Genomic DNA, 18,801 nt, shown 5'->3' with positions numbered 1-18,801 from the left:
AATTCATTTCCTGCATTGTTTTTGTGGCTTCTTTGTGTTGGGTTTCTATTTTCTCTTCTATTTCATTGAGCTTCCTCACAATCCATGTTTGAAATTCTTCATCTTTCATTTCAATCTTTTCATTTTGGTTGGTATCCATTGGTAAGGAGTTATTACTTTCTTTTGGGGGTGTCCTTTTGCTCTGATTTTTCATGTTTCTGGAGTTCTTCTGCTGATTCCTTCTCATCTGGCCTCTCACTGAAGAGCTGGAGGTGCTAGTCCTGGCTTACGGGCCTCTCTCTGGGTCCCTGAAGAGCGATTCCTGACTGTGCCAGGGAGAGGAGTGCTGGACCTAAATTGCATATGGGATGTTCTAGCAGGTCTGATGAACCTCTTGGGTTACCTCTGACCTACTGTCCTCACCTCTTCCCAACAGCAGTAGTAAATTTGGTCCCCCAGTTTAATCTCTGAGATGGTGGGTGGTACTTGTGAGTATGAATCAGCCACTTCCTGTTTGCTTGAGTTGGAAGGTGCTATGCTTACCTATGGGGTTGTCTCCACTGTCATTGATTGAAGTTTGTATGGAAGAGCCAGCTGCTGAGGCGTTCTTTTGTGCCCATGGTAAGCTCTCGTCCCCCAGGTGGGGCAATGAATGCTTCAACCTTTAGGAGGGACCCTGTAGCTTGCAGGGGTTGCTTGATCTCTACTCCCTCTGAAATGGGTGGAGGAGCAAGACAGATTGTGGCTGGGTTGTGAAAGCCTTAGAGGCTTTGCAAAGCCTTGGTGGGGCTCAGAGGTTGCATACCAGGGGGAGCCACTAGTATGAAGTTCAGGGCAATCTCTCCAAGCTAGGAAGGCTGTTTGCAAGGGAGGGGCCTAATTGGGTGAGTGCTAAGTCCCTGGGCCAGGCTGTTTCTGCCCTTGTCCACCAGCACAGTTTCCCTGTGGGGTAGGGGTTAGTGCCCTCCCTATTTTCTCCCTTAAACTCCATAGCATTTCCCATTAGATCAGTCCATGTGAATTCCCTCATCACCTGAGACTGGCTTTTGAACTACCCCTCAGTCCATGTGTCTAACCCACCAGTGCGTGTGTCTGTGGGATGCTGGTGGGTATGTGGATCCCCAATTGTGCACTCCTGTTCTACCATAAGACCCCAAGCGGGGAGAGGTAAGCCTCTCTGTCTCAGCCAGGGGCATGCTCCCACTGGGGAGATGAAGGTGCTTGCAAGTTTCTTGGCTCAAACTGCACTTCCTATTGTAATGAATTGGGGAAGGGGCCACTGCTCCCATTCAGCCAGCATGTTCCAATACCTGTCATGGGAACCAGGTATTTATTTCTTGTGTAGTTCCTTACAGTTAAAAAGTGGATGCTGGTAATTTAGAGCACTACAGGAAGTTATTCTCCCAGGGGGCTGATATCTATGAACGGAGAAACAGGACGAATGCTATCTGCCATAGTCTGACACCCTGAAAGCCTGCTATTTGAGCTGCCAGTTTCGTGGGGGAATGGGCTGTGTGTAGGATACATAAAAAGGAAAAATCTAAAGAAAGGAGTAACCAACATTAACGAACTCATTTTTCCTCTTCTTGGACTCACCCTCCACAATGAGGATTGCAATTCCACAAAACATCCTTGAAAACTTAACATCATCCCTGCTCCCTTGTGACACTTCTCCAGAAAAAACCTTTGTGTTTTCTCATAGGAATATTTCAAGCCTCTAAATGAGATCTTAGGGGAAGCCATGCTGTCATTACTCTGAACATAAAACTAAGAAACACAATTATAAATACCACACGCCGCCTGTGTGAATGTGTGCCAGCAGCAGAAAGAGCCCCGCGACCATGTTTACTTTTATCCTGGTGCATTAGTACAGCAGAGCCAACAGAGAAGAGCAAGTTCATGAAATTGCCTATCTGCTGACAGTCCACGCTTTAGCAGAAATGATTATCACACACAGTGCAAAATAGTAGATGACACAAAAGTGTTAAAATTTTAAGGGCAGCACTTATCTTAATGACTCCAAGTCAACCTCTGATTTAATAAACGAAGCAATTAATGTGAAATTCTTAGCATATTCCTAGCGTATATTAAATATTCATTAATGTTAATTATAATTTGAGGCAATGATTATATTTATATGGGACTCTATAGTTTGCAAAGGTCTTTCACAAGTAACAGTCTAAAATCTGTTTGGGGTATATCTGGTGCTGATTAAATATATCCATTCCAGACATATAACAGGGTTGAGAAATGGGAGATTGTCCTGAGTCTTGTCATCATCTCTTTGAATCTTTAGTATACCTTTTTTATTCATTTATGTCAGCTCTCCTCTCTGCTATAGTCAGAGGTTCATAAAAAGAGTATTTCTCAATGGAGGAGGCAGCCTAAGTCTGTGGACAACTTTTTTGAAAAGACACATAATAAAAACAAGTTATAGAGGACATCAGCTGGCTATTGCATGTCAAAGGCTCAGAGCCAGCCACAGGTGAAGCAGTGCCCCCTGAGGGTTCTCAGCTTCTCCATTCTTTTCTCAGGAAGTTTGAAATTACTTGTCAAATCTGCCGAGATGTCATGACTTACAAATCCTTTAATAAAAGAGAGGGTAACAGATTGATTTTCTTCTACATCTCCTGTCAGCATTAACCCAGAACTCCAAAGAGCGTACTGCCAGGCAGATCATTAGTCCCAACAAGCTTTAATGACAGGCTGTGGTGGAGGCAGGCGGTATACAGCAGGGAGGTGGCATTATGCTTCCAAATCATTCTCTGGTTCCACAGCAGCAGAGAAAGATTGCTCACTGTCCCTGCTAACGAGGAGGAAGCCATGTAGCAAATCACAGCAGAATCAAGTTATCAGGTTTTTAAGTGGAAGAAGATTGGAATGTAACAACTCAAACTTCCCCAAAAACTAAATAAAACACAGCCATGTTACAAGCAAGGGATGTGTGAAGTTAGACAATCGCACTAATAGCTAATATTTATTGAGTGCTTTGTATGTACTGTTACCAGTGCTTGACTTTAACCTTAACCACAACCCTATGAAATATGTGTCATTGTTACTCCAATTTTCAGAGGAGGCAACTAAGACATGTTTAAGTTAAATAACACATTGTGCTGAGGCTACAACTCAGACCCAGAAAGCTTATTCCAGAGCCCATGCACACACACCCCACACTTCTCTCTCTTTCTCAATCTCCCTCTCTCTATATATATTTGTGATATCAAGTATATATGTGATATGGAAAATATATTCCATATCTTTTTCTTTATTTATGTATGTATATGTATGTGTATGTGTGTATGAATATGTGTATATGTACTGAGAGTAAACATATGAATTAATTGAGGACTCTTTCTATTTCCAATATCTAGGATAATAACCAATATACCTTTAAGTTAACATTTACACATTACATAAGATTTTAAATTAGAACTCTAACACAGCAATGTTTTATATTGCTTCAAAGCAGAGTCAATCTAGGTTTAAATGACACTTCCATTTCTTTCATTATGCTAACTTCTAGGCCAGGTTAGTTCTACCTGCTGGCTGCCTCCAAAGCACCCAATCTTCTTAACTATAATATTCTTTATACAATATTGTAACTACTTGTTTAATGCCTGGCTTCTATGCCCTATGAAGGCAGAGAAATGTCTTTCTTGATCACTGCTGTAACCCCAATACCTTTCATCATACCATGCATATAGCAGGTGCTCAATAAATACTTGTTGATTGAATGAATACAATCAAGACAATATCTGTCCTAGTAGCAATATTATCAAGGCCTTATTCTACAAATTAGTTCATTATTTCTTCTGTCAGATAACTACTTATTTCAGAGTTAGTAAACATGGAAAATCTTAGCATTTTGCTGTGCATCCATTATAATTAATTGTGTACACATACATACAAACATAGAAAGACAATCCTGATTCCTGCTAAAGAACATGAACCATGAGTGTATCTACACATATGCATACTGAAGTTACCATGAGAAATATTTCAACCTAACTTCTGTAATATCATAATGGGACAACTACTTCCTTCTTTTAAACATGACTTACATGTCTGAGATTACTGAAGGGGTAGGTAGGGAAATTTAAAATTTTCTCAAGAGCTTATACTACATGGAAAAAGAAAAAATAAAGTGTTCTACAGAAATAATTTTCTTTCTATTCACAAGCAAAGAAATATAAAATTTATTACTCAATTATTTTTAAAGTTCATGTAAGTCATTTCAGTTTTATTTGATGTGTATAACAGACATAAAAAATGCATTCAGTCTCATATTCAGTTTTGACTGTTCATGTCTCTGTGTAAGGAGGAAGAAAATGGAGAAAGAAAAAAAAATTACAAAATAGGTGAGAAGGACATATACCCAAGAGAGGTCAAAGGTTTTGATGGGCTAGTTAAAGAAAAGAAGCAGTGCATTAACTCTACAGTAACTTGTATTGGCAATGATCGCCATCTAGAAGGTGGTATTTTTCTTCTGTGCATGATGTCTACAAGTTTCCTATCTTGTGCTCAGGTTGTCCTACTCAGAGTTGGGTGAGCCAGATAGGCATTCCCTCAGGCATGAACAACTGAGAGGCAACAGATCAGCTAGAGATCCAGGTCACTAATATATCCTGCAAAATCATAACCACTGAATATCACACATTCAAAATCAATCACTAATATTTTTGTGGCTATTTAAAGAAAAACACAACGGAGCCAGTTCCAAGTTCCAACGTGTTTTTTTTCCAAAATTGCTCCTGGATACAGGCATGCCCCAAGCTAAACCCCTCATTTCCATGGATTCAGCCCTTAACTCTAAGCAGATAGCTCCCAAATTTCCAAAGTCCATTTACTCTGAGACTCATACTCCATGGATGCTGTGCAGGAACCTCAGACCTGAGAGGTCAACTCCTTTTTTCTGACCAGATATACTCCTGGTGGAGAATACTTTCTCCTGATTAACAACACGACCCTTCTCCCCGTGTCTCGGGATGGAAGCTTTGGAGTCAGTTTTTACTCCTTTCCACATCTTATTAGATGTCAAATGTTTCTACCTCAATGGTGTTTTTCAAATCTCTCCACGACAACAGTATTAAGCCAGTCCCTTACTACTGAGTTGCTTCAGTAAATCCTCAATTTCTCCCTGTGTCTAATCTTAAAAATCAAAGATGATCATATCCATTTCCTTTCTCAAAAAATTCTCAAAATTCCACCTTGCATAGGGATTGCAATTCTAATTTCTTCTTCCAGCATGACAGCTGTACACTAAACATGAGTGAGACAGGGCAACTGCCTCAAAGAACAGAGAACCAAGCAAAATATCAGCATGTTGTTTAATCCTAGAGATTTTCAGAACCAGGCAGCTAGCTAATTTATTATGAAGAGGCAAAGTGAATACTGAAATCCTTGTCAGATCTGCCTGGCAAAACATTTTGCAGTTTCAGCTCTCTTTAATTTTCTTAACAGGTTTAGGCTATTAAAAAACAACCTATGACCTTCAGTTATTTTAATAGGAAGGATTTTACATTTCATATAAATAATATCGTCTACACATAAAAACTCAGAGCAGCTAGGGAGCATGATATTAATATATTTAAGACAGACAGCCTTGTAAAAAACTGCATTTAATGTTTCTACATTTTTTTCCCTCAACCTGTTTGTACTTAACACTGTGATTTGCGGAGAGTGGTCGCTCAATAACTTTACTGCATTATTGATTGAGAAAGGCCTTCAGTGGGGTAGGCATAATTAGTGAACATTTCCCACTGGAAGAATATTGTGAATTTGGCAAAGCAGTTGCTTCCTAGAAAACTGGTCACGTCTTCCAATTTTCCTTTCTTTAGTGGCTCTCAAGTGAATGAATTAGTATTCTTGCGGACACGTGAAAAATTTGACCTGTTCATCTCTTACAAGATTTTATTACTATGTCAGGCTAAGAAAGGTCAAGTGCTCTATGATTATAATTGTGACTTACCAATTCCTAAGTAGGGGTATTTAATAACCTGCTTAAGAAGTTCAGACATTTAAAATGCTCCAGATTTTATTTTTTCACAGAGACAATATAATTCCAAAGAGGAAAAAATGTAGCTCCTATTGTATAGCTGATTAAGGTCCTTTCAGAAACACATATTCCCTCTCTGGGGTCTAATCTATATAGAAAAAAGAACTTGAATGCTTGCCTGGGATAGCGGACTGGGTGAGAATGGTAAGGGTGTGAGAACAGAGGTCTGAGGGAGTTCAAAGTTTGGTTAATGGATACAAAATTACAGCTGGATAGGAGGAATGACTGCTCTATAGCACTGTAGGGTAAATATGGTTGATTATCATTTATTGCATATTTCAAAAAAATCTATTATAGAAGAGAGAATTTTGAATGTTCACAATGCAAGGAAGTGATAAATGTTTGAGGTGATGGGTATGCTAGTTACCTTTCGATCATTACACATTGTATACACTTATCGAAATGTTACTCTATGTCCCACATGTATGTATAATTATTGTGTGTCAGCTACAATTAAAAGGGGAAAAATAAGGTATGGTGTCAGGGAATTAGAGTGCTGGACAGTTAGGAGATTAGGGAAAAACCTTTGCTGTTGCAAAGACCGAATGAGATCATATATGCACAGTAGGGTGGGTGGTGGAGCAAATTGTCTCCAGCTGGGCAGCCTGAGCTTAAATCCTCTTCCTGGCTGTGTGACCCTGTGCAAGTTACTTACACTACCTGAATCCCAATTCCATCAGCAGTGAGTTGTGCAGATAAAATGAGACAATGGATGGAAAAGTGCTTTGCTCATGGTAAGTACTCTGATGTCAGTGATTATTATTCATTATTTTTATTTCCTCAAATCCCTCTATTTAAAATTACAACCCCAATATGCTCTGTTCTCCTTCCCTATTCTATTTTTTTCTGTAGAACTCATTACCATCTCCATATTATATAGTTACTTATTTATCTTATTTTTAACCTTTCACATTAGAATATAAACTCCATGGTGATATGGGTATTTTCTGTTTTGTTCACTACAGGGGAGTTCGCAGGACAGTACTAGCACATGGTAGGCACTCAATAAATATTTGCTCAATGAAAGAATCATTGCTCAATATAGTCTTTGGTATACAAAAGGGTGGCAAATTGTTTGTTATGAAATAGCCAAAAATGACACTTGCCAGTGGGAACCATTGCCAGGGTGCGGCCGGAGGTGTGAATTCCCGAGCAGAGTGGAGAGAAAGGTTGTTGGAGCTGAAGTCAAGAGCTGAGCCAGTGTATTGGGTGGATCATACACATAGAATTTGTGTCGTAGGAGGATGCTGGGAAGTGAGGTGGAGCAGAGGATGCAAAGGAAGCTGCCAGCATCGCTAAGCCTATAGATAAATGCAGAAGGATGCTCTGACTTGTTAACTACAGTAAGAAGCATAGAGGGTGGAATTATCAGATGGCTGCTCTTCACAGTCAGGGAGCTTTCGGAAGTGGAATAGGGAGCTGGGAGAATCCAAACTCTGCCTCCCAGTCCTGTGCCATATGGCCCACAGAAGACTGAAGAACTGCCTGAGGAGAGTGCTACAGAAGTGATGGTCCCTGGAGAGGACTGGGATTCCATCAAGGAAATGGGTGGGCGAGTGCAGCAGAGAGACGGAAACTGCAGAGAACTGCGTTGCTAGGGGTGTGACATTCCCGTGGGAATGATGGAGGAAGAGCAATAATCAGGAGCACAGAGCAATCTAGAGATGAGGGTGTGTAAGAGATGAGAGACTGAACAGATGCTAGAGGTGATATTTTGACACGAGGTCATCCCCGGACTCATGATAGGAGGGGCTCTTTTTTTTCACCACCACACACAAGATGATTTTGTAGTTAAAAAGCTAACCAAGGAAAGGAATAGCACATTTCCAGAAACATCATGATGTTAAAACACTCAAGGGAATTGTTCAAAAAGCTAACAGTCACGTCTTCTATTTGTCATGGAAATATCTTGCCCTTCCACCTCAAAAGAACATTTGCTATTAATAGCTTCAATAGGATATACTCTTGGATGAATTTAAGAAGTCATTATCATTTGTAACCTTTACATTTTTTAAAGCCCAATTTAAAATAAATAGCTTGAAATTTCAGTGAAGCTGCTTATAAAACTAAAAACTTTTATATTCAGGAAAACTTTAGGACTCTTGTGAGTTAGAACCAGTCTAACACTTTTCTATCTCTCTTGTCAAATTAAATTAGGAAGTGTGAAGCACTTCACGTGATCTCCAAATAACTCATAAGCCAATGTTCACTTCCTAGTTGATTGGTTGGTCAGTGGCTCCAACATTGATGGAGTGACTGTGATGCTTAAAGCATTGTAAGAACAAAACGACGAATAAGGCAGGGCAGGATTCTGAACACTATAAAGACACTATTTACAACTCAATAAATAATGGAAAAGCTATTTGGAGTAGGTGAATATTTTGACATGAGAGTCTTTTCGTGCTCTTCTACAGTCCCAGAATGAAGAATTGAAGATAATGTTAATAATAACAAATGTGGGCAAAACCAGAGTGCCCTAGAAGAATATGTTAGGAGTGCTTTTCAATAAAATATGTTGAATGAAAGTCTTTTTGGAGTATATAGATTTAGGTGGGGGCACTGTTCTCCAGGTAAGTTAAAATGTCACCATTTCTGTGACATCATCACAGAGATAATACAAAAAAACCCTTCTAAGTTGCGGTAGCTAAAAATACTTGAGGCTAATGTATGTAAATGATGAAAACAAAACTTTCTCCATTCTGAAAACATAGTCATTCTTGCTCAGGTGGCGAGGTGTCATTTTTAGTCTCTCCTAAGGTTTCCCTTGAAGTGCATTTTAATATACTTTTATCATGTACGTGTTACTTGGTGAGATATACAGAGACACGTACATTCATGATATGGCTGTTCACATATCCCCTCAGGAAGCCTCATCTATACTTCTCTAACTTGAACAAAGTCCAAGATGAAGATAACATTATCTTAGGAGACTCCAATTAATATCTATTAGAACTTTTTCTTGCATGACTTCTTTTGGCCCAAATTGAGATGCTTAAGGAGTTTGGGTCTTAGTGATTAGAATGGCAATGTTATAAACTTTGGATATCCAGAAAGCTACTAACAAATATTGTATTTACATAAAATATGATATGTTATTTCATGCATTTATTAAAACCAGGACACTATTTGATTGATAATATATATCTTAAAAACAAAAACCAAAAATATCTTTAGATTGGTATCTTCAAAAACTATTTATCTCTCGCTGTAAAAAGAGACCCACAGTAAAACCTAAGCAAACGAGCCAACACATACTCCAGCCAAAACAAACAGCAACAACAAAAAAAACTGTTACAGTTATTTTTTATGGAGCCCCAGATAATTACTTGAGGGTTTCCATAGTGTCTTGCTTAATTTCCTGGATAAAAGAGGGTAAACTACAGCTTCTGCTGTGGCCAGATGGAACTGGGGAACGGGCTCTACGTACACAGGTACTGGGTGCACTTTAGGATTACCAACCTATTCAAACATAGCTGCTGCTTCTGAGATGTGCTGCTTATTAACAAGATACCTGGACACTTGTTTATTCCATCTGATTCAAAGAGAAAGTTTGGGAGGTCACAAGTTTGCGGATTTTGTATCTTTGTTATTGCGAAATCAATAACCTGAAGCAATGAAGGCTTTGACGTCATGTGCAGAACATACATCCTCTCCTGAAGACTGCCTATCCACCTGTCCTCCAGCCAAGCCAGGACAAGATATCAGGATATTTGGAAAGTCTGAATTCAGACCATCTTTCCTGACGTTATCCAAGCTACTCTGAGCTAAGAGCTTTCATCTCTAGGACCATCCTACAAACAAAGCTCACTGTTGGGAGAAAAAAGCTGCAACCATACAGACTATTTATGTGTATCAGCCATTCTGATTTTAAAAATTGCATTAAAACACATACCCAAATTAGAAAAATTCTTTTTGTTGCATTAAAACACATACCCAAATTAGGAAAATTCTTTTTGTTGCCATGAAACATAAAGACAAGTTCAATATTTAGATTCAATTCTAGAGTAAAATATTTTTTGGCTTACTTTTGATTGCAGGATAAATTTAGCTACTTAAAATTCTAGAAAGTAGGAATTTATGTGATAAAACTTAATATATAAGATGACCTATTAATTAAGTTACTTAATAACTTAATTAAGTTAAGTTACTTAGTTTTTCTCCCACCGTTAGTTCAGATAAGATCTGGCGCGTTCAGGGTGGTATGGCCGTAGACCCCACCGTTAGTTCAAATGTGCCATTTTATCAAGTGCCTGGCCTGTCAAGATGATTTAGAATTTAAATACAAAACAGAAGAATGCTAATCCTTAATGTAGAATATAACAAATTATCAAACATTGTGGTTAGATATTTGACATTATATTTACATATATTTTTCTGAATCTTTTCAAAAGGCAAGTCCATTGATAGTTGCCCATTTTACTGCAGTCAATGATTCCAATTGCAATTTCAGGAGATGCAGATCAAACTTAATAAAATGCTCCTTTTTTTCTTCTCCCCATTTTTCTGATCTCCTATACAGCATTCGTTGGCATAAGAATATATATACATATTTACATTTTACAATAATAGAGGTTGTATCTGAAATATTAATTATCCAAAACAAAGTTAAATGCCAGTACTAACCAAAAATATCCTTATATTTGTTGCATTGCATTTGCAAAAATGTTAGGAAAGAGCCCTGGTTGACAGAGTTAAGTTCCTTGGCCAAACAAGGTGCGTTTTGTTTTATTTTGTTTTCAATTGACCACAGTTAATTATGTAACCAATATTAACTGCAAATTCGCTTTAATTTTTTAAGATGAAAAATTGCAGATCACATACAAATCAAATTCATGTAATATTTTCTTTAGTATTTGATGTTTTCTAAGTAGCCATAGCATTTTCGTATAGAAAGGGAGACCAGAACTTTTGAAGAGAAGTGGGATTTGGAAAAGCAGGTGGGGAGATAAGGATGAGGCGAATATAAATTAGAATCTGGTATGCTATGTACTACTTACCTTCAAAAGTCAAATAAAACTTTCCTCTGTCAAACCAAACGAGGGAAGGCTGTTCATTCTCTGTATGGCCAGGAGTTGAAGCGGGATGGGAAGGGTTAAGGAGAGGGAGAGAGAAGGACACAATGTGAGTTACAGAGCAGGTCATTAATCTCACTATGGGGAAGGGAGGAGGCACTGCATGCCAGTAGCGTGCAGGAAAAAGGGAAGGCTGGCAGTCTATGTTTTGTTTCATTTTATTTTTAAAAATAAAAATTAGTTCAGGAAACAGAAAGCAAAAGCAAAGCTATGGAGGCCTAAAGGAATGGGTACATGTTGCTGGTAGCTTGATACTTGGTGCTTGTATGCATGGAGCAGAAGTTTTCCTGGCCATGCAGGGGCGTCAGCATATTTTAACTGCACTAATTTGGGCAAACTGTTATTCAGCAATTGCTGTATCCATTTCGTCTTCAATGTCATCTCCTTCTATGTTTCCAAAAAGATCAACTCAAAGTTATAGGTTGTACAAAACACTAGCTTAGGTTTTAAATGACAACAGCATTGCATATCAATTTAAAGGTCATGGCAGATATCCTATATCTTCCATCCCGTCCCCTGGAATCACCTTAGGTATTCAGACACAAAACACCCTTTACCTATGTACCAAAGAGAAAACAAGATTACTAATGGTGCTCTATTATTTTTTAAATTAAAAAGCAGTGACCAGACATGTAATTCTGAGCAGTTTAATTATTCCTCACTTTGTAAATTCACAAAGCAATAGCATTTCACCTTTTTTGAACCTTTTCACTGAGAAACTGTCATGCAACCTGCTGCTTTTTAATATATTCACTTAAAATATTTCAGAGGCATGAGTTCCACAATGAACAGTAAATACACAGGGTGAATCTGAGAGGCACTGGACACTCATGAGGTGAGGAGCATGTCCATGAAGTTTACAGCATTCAGATGGATAATGGCTTGGATTTTTGAAATCTAGGTATCTAGAGATCACTCGGCTAGCACCATACCTGCAGGCGTTTCACAGCGCCTTTCAAACGAGGGCAGTTTGTCATAAAAAACATCATCTTCTGACACTACGAACCAAAGAAACATAAACGAATGGAAAACAAAAACACAAATACAAATCCCAAATGAAATCGAGCAGCACACTTTACTGATTGAAACACAGAAATGGTTGTAATGGAAAAAGGAAACAAAACTTAAGACACTGGAGTTATGTAGGATATAAAAAAGTGATGTGCTTATTTTATGATGATTCTATGAGAAGAAATTAAAATTGTAAAAAACACCAGGTTTCTGGTATCTGTGAATTTGGCTGAAGTCAGCTCCAGGGAAGAAGTCATGCCCCACCTTCTCAGGAGTTGCTAAAGCCACTATCATTAATAATTGACTTATGCGAGTGTATTTCACTTCAACACAATTCTCAAGTGGCCAGACATATGTCCATCAACAAGAACTCCTGACAGAGCCCTGGGAGCTCAATGGGATCACCCAGCATGCACCTTCCTCCCATGGGGAAAAAAGATGCTTTTAATGTGACCATAAAAAAACAACAGTATAAATCCAAGGTCCCAGCATGAACTATTCCATTTCAGCCATATCAATATCCAAAGCCAATTTGCCTTGCACCTGCCTTTGATAGCAATGGACTGCTCATTTTGAACAGCATTATTATAATTTCATCTTTGGCCATGGTATCCAGCTGTGGCTAACTGTCTTTGCAAATTGGTCATAATATCATGAATTGAGCCTCTGGACTTCAGCTGTTTCAGCTCTTTACAAGGTCTCACTTTCTCACCACTAACAAATGCAAGTCATTGGGATTTTTACTCAATGTGCTTAAAATAAAGGTTCTCAATGTCACAGGTCTTAAGGGTATTATTACAACAATTTTCAATAGACAATTGAATACATCTGTACAAAGACCAGTGAGGAAGAATCCTATCTACAGTATAGAGAGCATAAGGAAATTGATGAGGGTATAAAAATATTCCATAAACAGTAATGTTCTTTGGAAAATAGAAAATTGGCTTGCCTCCTTAGGGAGTAAGGCAGGGAAACTACTTTTTTTGGGTCAATTCTTAAAGTTGTAGGATATAACCTGTTCATCACAGTTTTTATTATACATGTGGCTTTTTGGTGCCTAGAATAAGTTAATGCAATTTCTATAACATCTATGGGAGTACTGGAGACAGGCCTTTCCAATAAAATAGCATAAGGGGGGAAAATAAAATGTGGGAATTTTTCCTTGGGATCTGGAATATCCACCTCCAAAGGCCTTTTTGTGCAGCACAATTAGTACTAACACAGATATGCTTTTGAAAGCTTGTACAATTTAGAATTGCAATCCACGTTGGAGAGAAAAAGGCTTAGAGGACATATTTTATGTTTTAGATGCTATTGTTCCACTGCTGAATACAAATAATTTTTACTCAAAGTTTTGAACCAAAAGGAGCATAGCACCAAAACCTATCTGATGTATCCTTTGGTGCCCATAAATGATTACTTTTCATTCATTACAGATCCCTGGGTTGTTAAAGATGCAATTTAAAATGCATAATTAGCAGGGAAGGAATATAATTAACAGTGAAGAAAAAATATTTTTATGGTGGTCTTTTTGTAGTGGGTTCTATGGAAGATTTTGCAAACATTTAAAAAAACTGCCATCGACCATAGAAATAAAAAACAAGTAACAAAAATGTTGAGGAGTTTCTTAGAATAACTACAAACATTTTCCCTGTCTCCATAATATTAATAGGATTTTTTCCCAAGGCATGTAATACAAGGTCCTGTGAGATTCTTCTAGGGCAAAAAGAGTTTACTGTATTTCATTGATTCTAAAATGTGCACTTTTTCACATTCTATCCTGTCTGAAATTGGGATGGGTCTTATATTAATAATTAATGTGATAAGAGAGTATTTCATCTTAGCTCAGTTGGCACCTTTTCCGCCTTTCTTACTCATATATAAAATAATGAAGCATTTTTAAATCAAGGCTGTCTTAAATTCAATAAAATGCAGTTGTGTAGGAGCTCATCATTATTTGAGTGTGACAATATACAGAAAATTGTCCTCTCAGCTGTGGCATCAGATTTACTACTTTATAATCACAGCTCTTATGAAAGATTTCATACCAAAGGCCTTTAGGGGCATTTTCTTACATGAATTGCTGTGTAGAAAGTTTAGACTTGCTCTTAAAAATTTAATTCTTGAATTAGGGTAAACTTGGCTCATTGGTTCCCATTATACATGCCCCAATTTCAGCTCAAGTACCATAGGATACGTTAAAAAAGTATTGTGGCAGTGGGAGGGAAATGTAGAGACATAAACTTCAAGGAGTTTGCTGCTGAAATTCTCTGCCTCCCTCAAGGCATTTGACTACACTAAGTTGACACTTCACGGCAGTCCTGAGCAGGCCCCTCGGTGTCGAACAGCCAAAGCGCGTCCTCTCCAGCAGCAGAGGAACAGTAACACGCAAGAAGCTGCTGGACAGTCATTTAATAGTGTATTTACTTCACAGAAAAGTGGCTGTCAGGCGACCCGCAGCAGGAGGAAATACATAACAGGAGAGTGAGGAATTCAGCAGGAAGATGAAAACCAAATAAAAAGAGCAGAACCCAACAGATTAAATCAGTATGCCCCTCAGCCACAGAGCAATGTGACTATCCTCTTATGTGGCTATTTTTCTTTTAAACCCTCTGTGGTTCATCTTGAAAGAACATGTAGTAGATGTGTTAAGAATCAAAGTTGCTGGCCAGGATTTGAGATTTCTACAGCAGGGAGTACAGAAACACATCATACAAAACATGGACACAGTTTAAATTCCTTGTGTGTGCAATTCTCTCTATGAATTATAGTGAGTTGAACGAACATGTTAGATGGTTCATCTGAGGTCACTTGGGGTCCCCTTTTTGAGTGACAATTCACTCTTACTTTCCTCTCTGATCAATAAGGGAAACCACATGAAGTGGGTGAAACAAACAATCTTGAGAAAACAAAACAGAGTAGAGGGGGATGGCTGTAGCAATTAAGGTGTATTACAGAGATGGAGCTAAAATATAAATGTTACACACACACACAAAAAAAAAAAAACAAGCAAAAAAATGAGAGAGAAATGAGCTAACAGGCAATGGGAGAGATAGGAAACCCCAAATTGCCTCAACTGATGCAAAGAATAAACGTGACTATATAAATAATGTTAAATATATCTGCTAATAAATCACATGAAACTGGATAACTGGCTATATTTTTACCAAATTTGAAGGGTTCTTGTTGGGATGGTCTGATTAAAAATATAGAGCATGTGATATAGTTGAAATTCCCTTTGGGGGCCTTAAGAGGCACTCTGGGAAAATAGGCAATTCTTTCTCCAGAAGAGCTTAAGGCTTTGATCAAGCTACTTCACATGGGCAACTCTGCAGTCTGCTCTTCTGTAAGTAGCAGCAAGAATTTATTTAGTTTTGGTTAATGGTTCTCCCAAACAATGCGGGATGGGTAGGCTGGCTTATAACATGGAAGAAATGGAGGGGCGTTCAGAGAAAGGAAGACAATGGGGAGTGGGGGTCACATGGGAAAAATGGGATGGGAGAGCCGGAGGTCAGAGACAGCATGCGAAAGTGAGAGAGGCAGCAGGAGCCCATGGGAGGTAGGAGAAGAGAGAGACCAGCCTTGGCAAGAGGGAAGCTGCTCCAGGCAAAATGAGGCATTTAAACCTGGGAAAACCAACCAGCTGGGCAGCCATTCTCAACTCTTCACTTTCATCACAGCACAGGGAAAGAAGCACAAAGGCATTTTACTGAAAATGCCAGCAATGACTTATTTCTCTGGGAAAATTGACCACACATCACTGAAAAGCACTAGAAACAAATGTCAAAAAGTTTGCTCAAGTCCCACAACGCCAATGTGTATATAACATTTGTCAACATAAGGACAACCAAAAATGATAAAGCAATGAAACTTTCAAGAAAATACAAGTCCTCAATTTTGTGATTTCTGATGAGGTACACAGTTGGGATTTAAATAAACATTTTCCCTAAGAGGAGACTCCTTTTGTTATAAGAAATAAGATCTAAATTCTAAAACCTTCCTTGATGATTTCTTCTTTACCTTTTTTGAGTAGCTCTGTATGGAATAGCGTAAGAAAATGCCTGCGAAACACACGTGTTAACGTCCTTTTATTTGTTTCTTTGCTTAGGTAAAGCACTTGGGCTCCTTTGCTGAGAAGGTGGTTTTAAAAGAAGAGTCAGGTGATAGTAGCAAAACACACAGCAAAACAGTTTCAACCAGAAACATAGGGCCTTGGGAATTTCAGATCATAAAAAATAGCCAGTCCAAACTACAAACGGATTAAAAGAGAGGAGACAACGTTTACCAACTGTGGGAGTGGTGGCTGCACTCAAGGAATTGGTTGACGATATTGAAGAAGTGCTCTCAGCCCGGGCTAGGGGCGCTATCGGAGGAGGGCTGGAAGAATGAATGGGAGGGCTAAAAGGTCTGGACTGTAGGGAGAAGAAAAGAGATGAAAAGTTAGATACACAGGTTGTAGTATTTTTGTTCCATATTTCTAATGTCTCCCAGCCCCGGATACGACAACTCGGGTTCTTAAAGTAGAACAGATAGTGCCATTTTTACACTGAAGTTGATTATATCTATACAGGAGCTTGTGGAACGGAGCTGGAGAAACTGTAAATAACATGCTGAAGTCACTAGGTACATTAGGCTTTGAAAAGCTGGGATCTGTGACATGGTCAGTGGGTCCATTTCAGGACTGCAAACTTATATGCCCTCAGGGACTAAGCAGGTAACACCAGGTGAGAGCTCACACCCAACTAAAGATACTGAAATACAAAATACTGTACTGCGCTAGCCAAGCCAAATATTATGGACAGCGTCAGTTTGTGATTCCTGTGTGCAAATACCAAAGAAATTTACCTCTACCACAAGTCTCTTAACTATTCACACAGAAGGTTTTCCACCTCACAGTGTTAAAGCACAACGCAAGAAACATCTGCAAAAAATCCATCATACCGTCACTCTCCTCTTTATGGTGTGCCTACCACCAATAGCTTATCTGTATTCTGGGGACAGGAACCAGGACTTGCCCTCCCTTGGAGTTTTCTAAAATCAGACAAATATTGGGAAACACTCTTTCTAAAGGGTTTAAAACAACTGAACATTACTATCTTCACTTGCATCCAACCCCCTACAGCAGAGCTGAGGGCCCAGCTATCCTATTCCTATCATTTCAGACCTTGACTTGAAAGATGGTAGAGACTTGAGGAGGGTTGAAACGTCCTGCGGTGATTGTCTTTCAGATGCCACCTGTAAGGGTTGCCTGCACAAGTGCTCTAAATGCTTAGACCTGAAGTTGAGATGTCCTTTGTCAAGGCATTTGGAGCTGTTGGTCACTCTCATCATCTGTTTCTGGGCAAGCCAGGGCAGAGGGGAACATACCACATCTCCGACTCCAGGCTTTCCTGGAGGTAGCTTGGGCCGAGACGGAGGCCGGGGAGGAGGTGGAGGTGGAGTGGTACTGCTGCAGGGAACCAAAGGAGTGGCTGGTCGAGCAGGGGATGATGCACCTGAAAAACAAGCTGGTATTAAAAATGGCTGGAAACCCATGTGGCCAAAGCACTGTCACCATGGTACAATGCCAGTCCCAGACATTTTTTTTTTTCCCTTGGGCGTTTCTTTTCTTAACCCTTTTGGCCCTTTTTTTTTTTTTTTTTTTTTCAATAAAGAAAAAAAATCACTCAGTTGAACTATGGTTGATGGCAGAAGCTGAAGCTTATTGCCTTTTGCTGTCATGTGACACCCAATGAAAGGTAAATCCTTTTATTATCCTTTTATTACTCTGTGACAGAGAGTAAATCCTGAAGACTCTTAGCTGGGTGGTAGGTACTTCTCATTTTGATTGTATACACACTAAACTTATGATAATTTCTCTTGTTTTTTTTCATGTATTTAGAATTTGTTTATGTCCAAGATGAAAATATGAGCACTAACTTTATCAATGTACCCAAACACTTGATGGTAAGCAACGGACAAAATATATAAAAGTAAATCAGATGTTGCCTGAGCGCTTTGTATTTAAAATCTTTTTTCATTGTCCCTTTGCAACAGGGGTGCTCTTTTATTATATTTAAAATATTAATAACAGAAACACACTGAACTGAACTTAGAAGATTTTATTTTGTGAGGGAGGCTACGTAGGAATCTGTCAACCTAGAGTTTGCCCATGATGATTTTTGTGATGCTTTTTGAAATAGCCTCTTGGATTTACTTTTCTGGCTGTCAATGACAAGCATATGAAACACAGAAGACACACAGAGGCTGGCATGCACACTGGTCAGCACACCAGTGGGGGCTCTGGACTCAGGGGTCTGCCCATCTTCAGTCATACGTCTGGAATACGTGGGAAAAATACTTGGCTAAAAATCTTAAGAAAGTCACATCAATATTCAAATAGTTCTTGTTCAGAAAAGTTCCAACTACTCCTGAGGTTTTGTCACTTTGTTTAGAGGCATAGGTATCAAATCATCCCCCCAAAATTCTAAGAAATCTTGCCCCAGGAAAATATCCATACTCTACCCCCACACCTGCCACCCCCTTGCCGCCTGCCCCCAACACACCACACAACTGTGATCTCTGGACAGTTCTAGGCCAGCATCCCAGTCTCCAGATTTTCAGGTTCTCAAAGAGCTTTGAAGTAGAGCGGCAAAACCTACCATCTCAGAAATCTGCTCTGTTTTACGAGAATCCCTGGGGGTC

At 39.0% G+C, this 18,801-nt stretch overlaps 1 protein-coding gene across 2 annotated transcripts in view; it reads right to left on the bottom strand.

The window, feature by feature from the left end:
• SGIP1 (SH3-domain GRB2-like (endophilin) interacting protein 1) overlaps positions 1–18,801 on the bottom strand; it is a 194,505-nt gene that overhangs the window by 38,150 nt on the left and 137,554 nt on the right. For both annotated transcript variants that reach the window (XM_012653762.1, XM_012653763.1), the window contains 3 exons: positions 17,485–17,612; positions 16,403–16,529; positions 11,032–11,091 (listed from right to left, as the gene is read on the bottom strand). In XM_012653762.1, the coding sequence (XP_012509216.1) occupies positions 11,032–11,091; positions 16,403–16,529; positions 17,485–17,612 (315 nt within the window). The remainder of the gene's footprint in view (positions 1–11,031; positions 11,092–16,402; positions 16,530–17,484; positions 17,613–18,801) is intronic.

The sequence above is a fragment of the Propithecus coquereli genome, unplaced genomic scaffold, assembly GCF_000956105.1.
Source record: "Propithecus coquereli isolate 6110/MARCELLA unplaced genomic scaffold, Pcoq_1.0 Scaffold427, whole genome shotgun sequence".
In the NCBI taxonomy this organism is placed as follows: Eukaryota; Metazoa; Chordata; class Mammalia; order Primates; family Indriidae; genus Propithecus; species Propithecus coquereli.
Note: the sequence above shows the minus strand (reverse complement) of the source record. Positions and strands in the feature narration are given on the sequence as shown.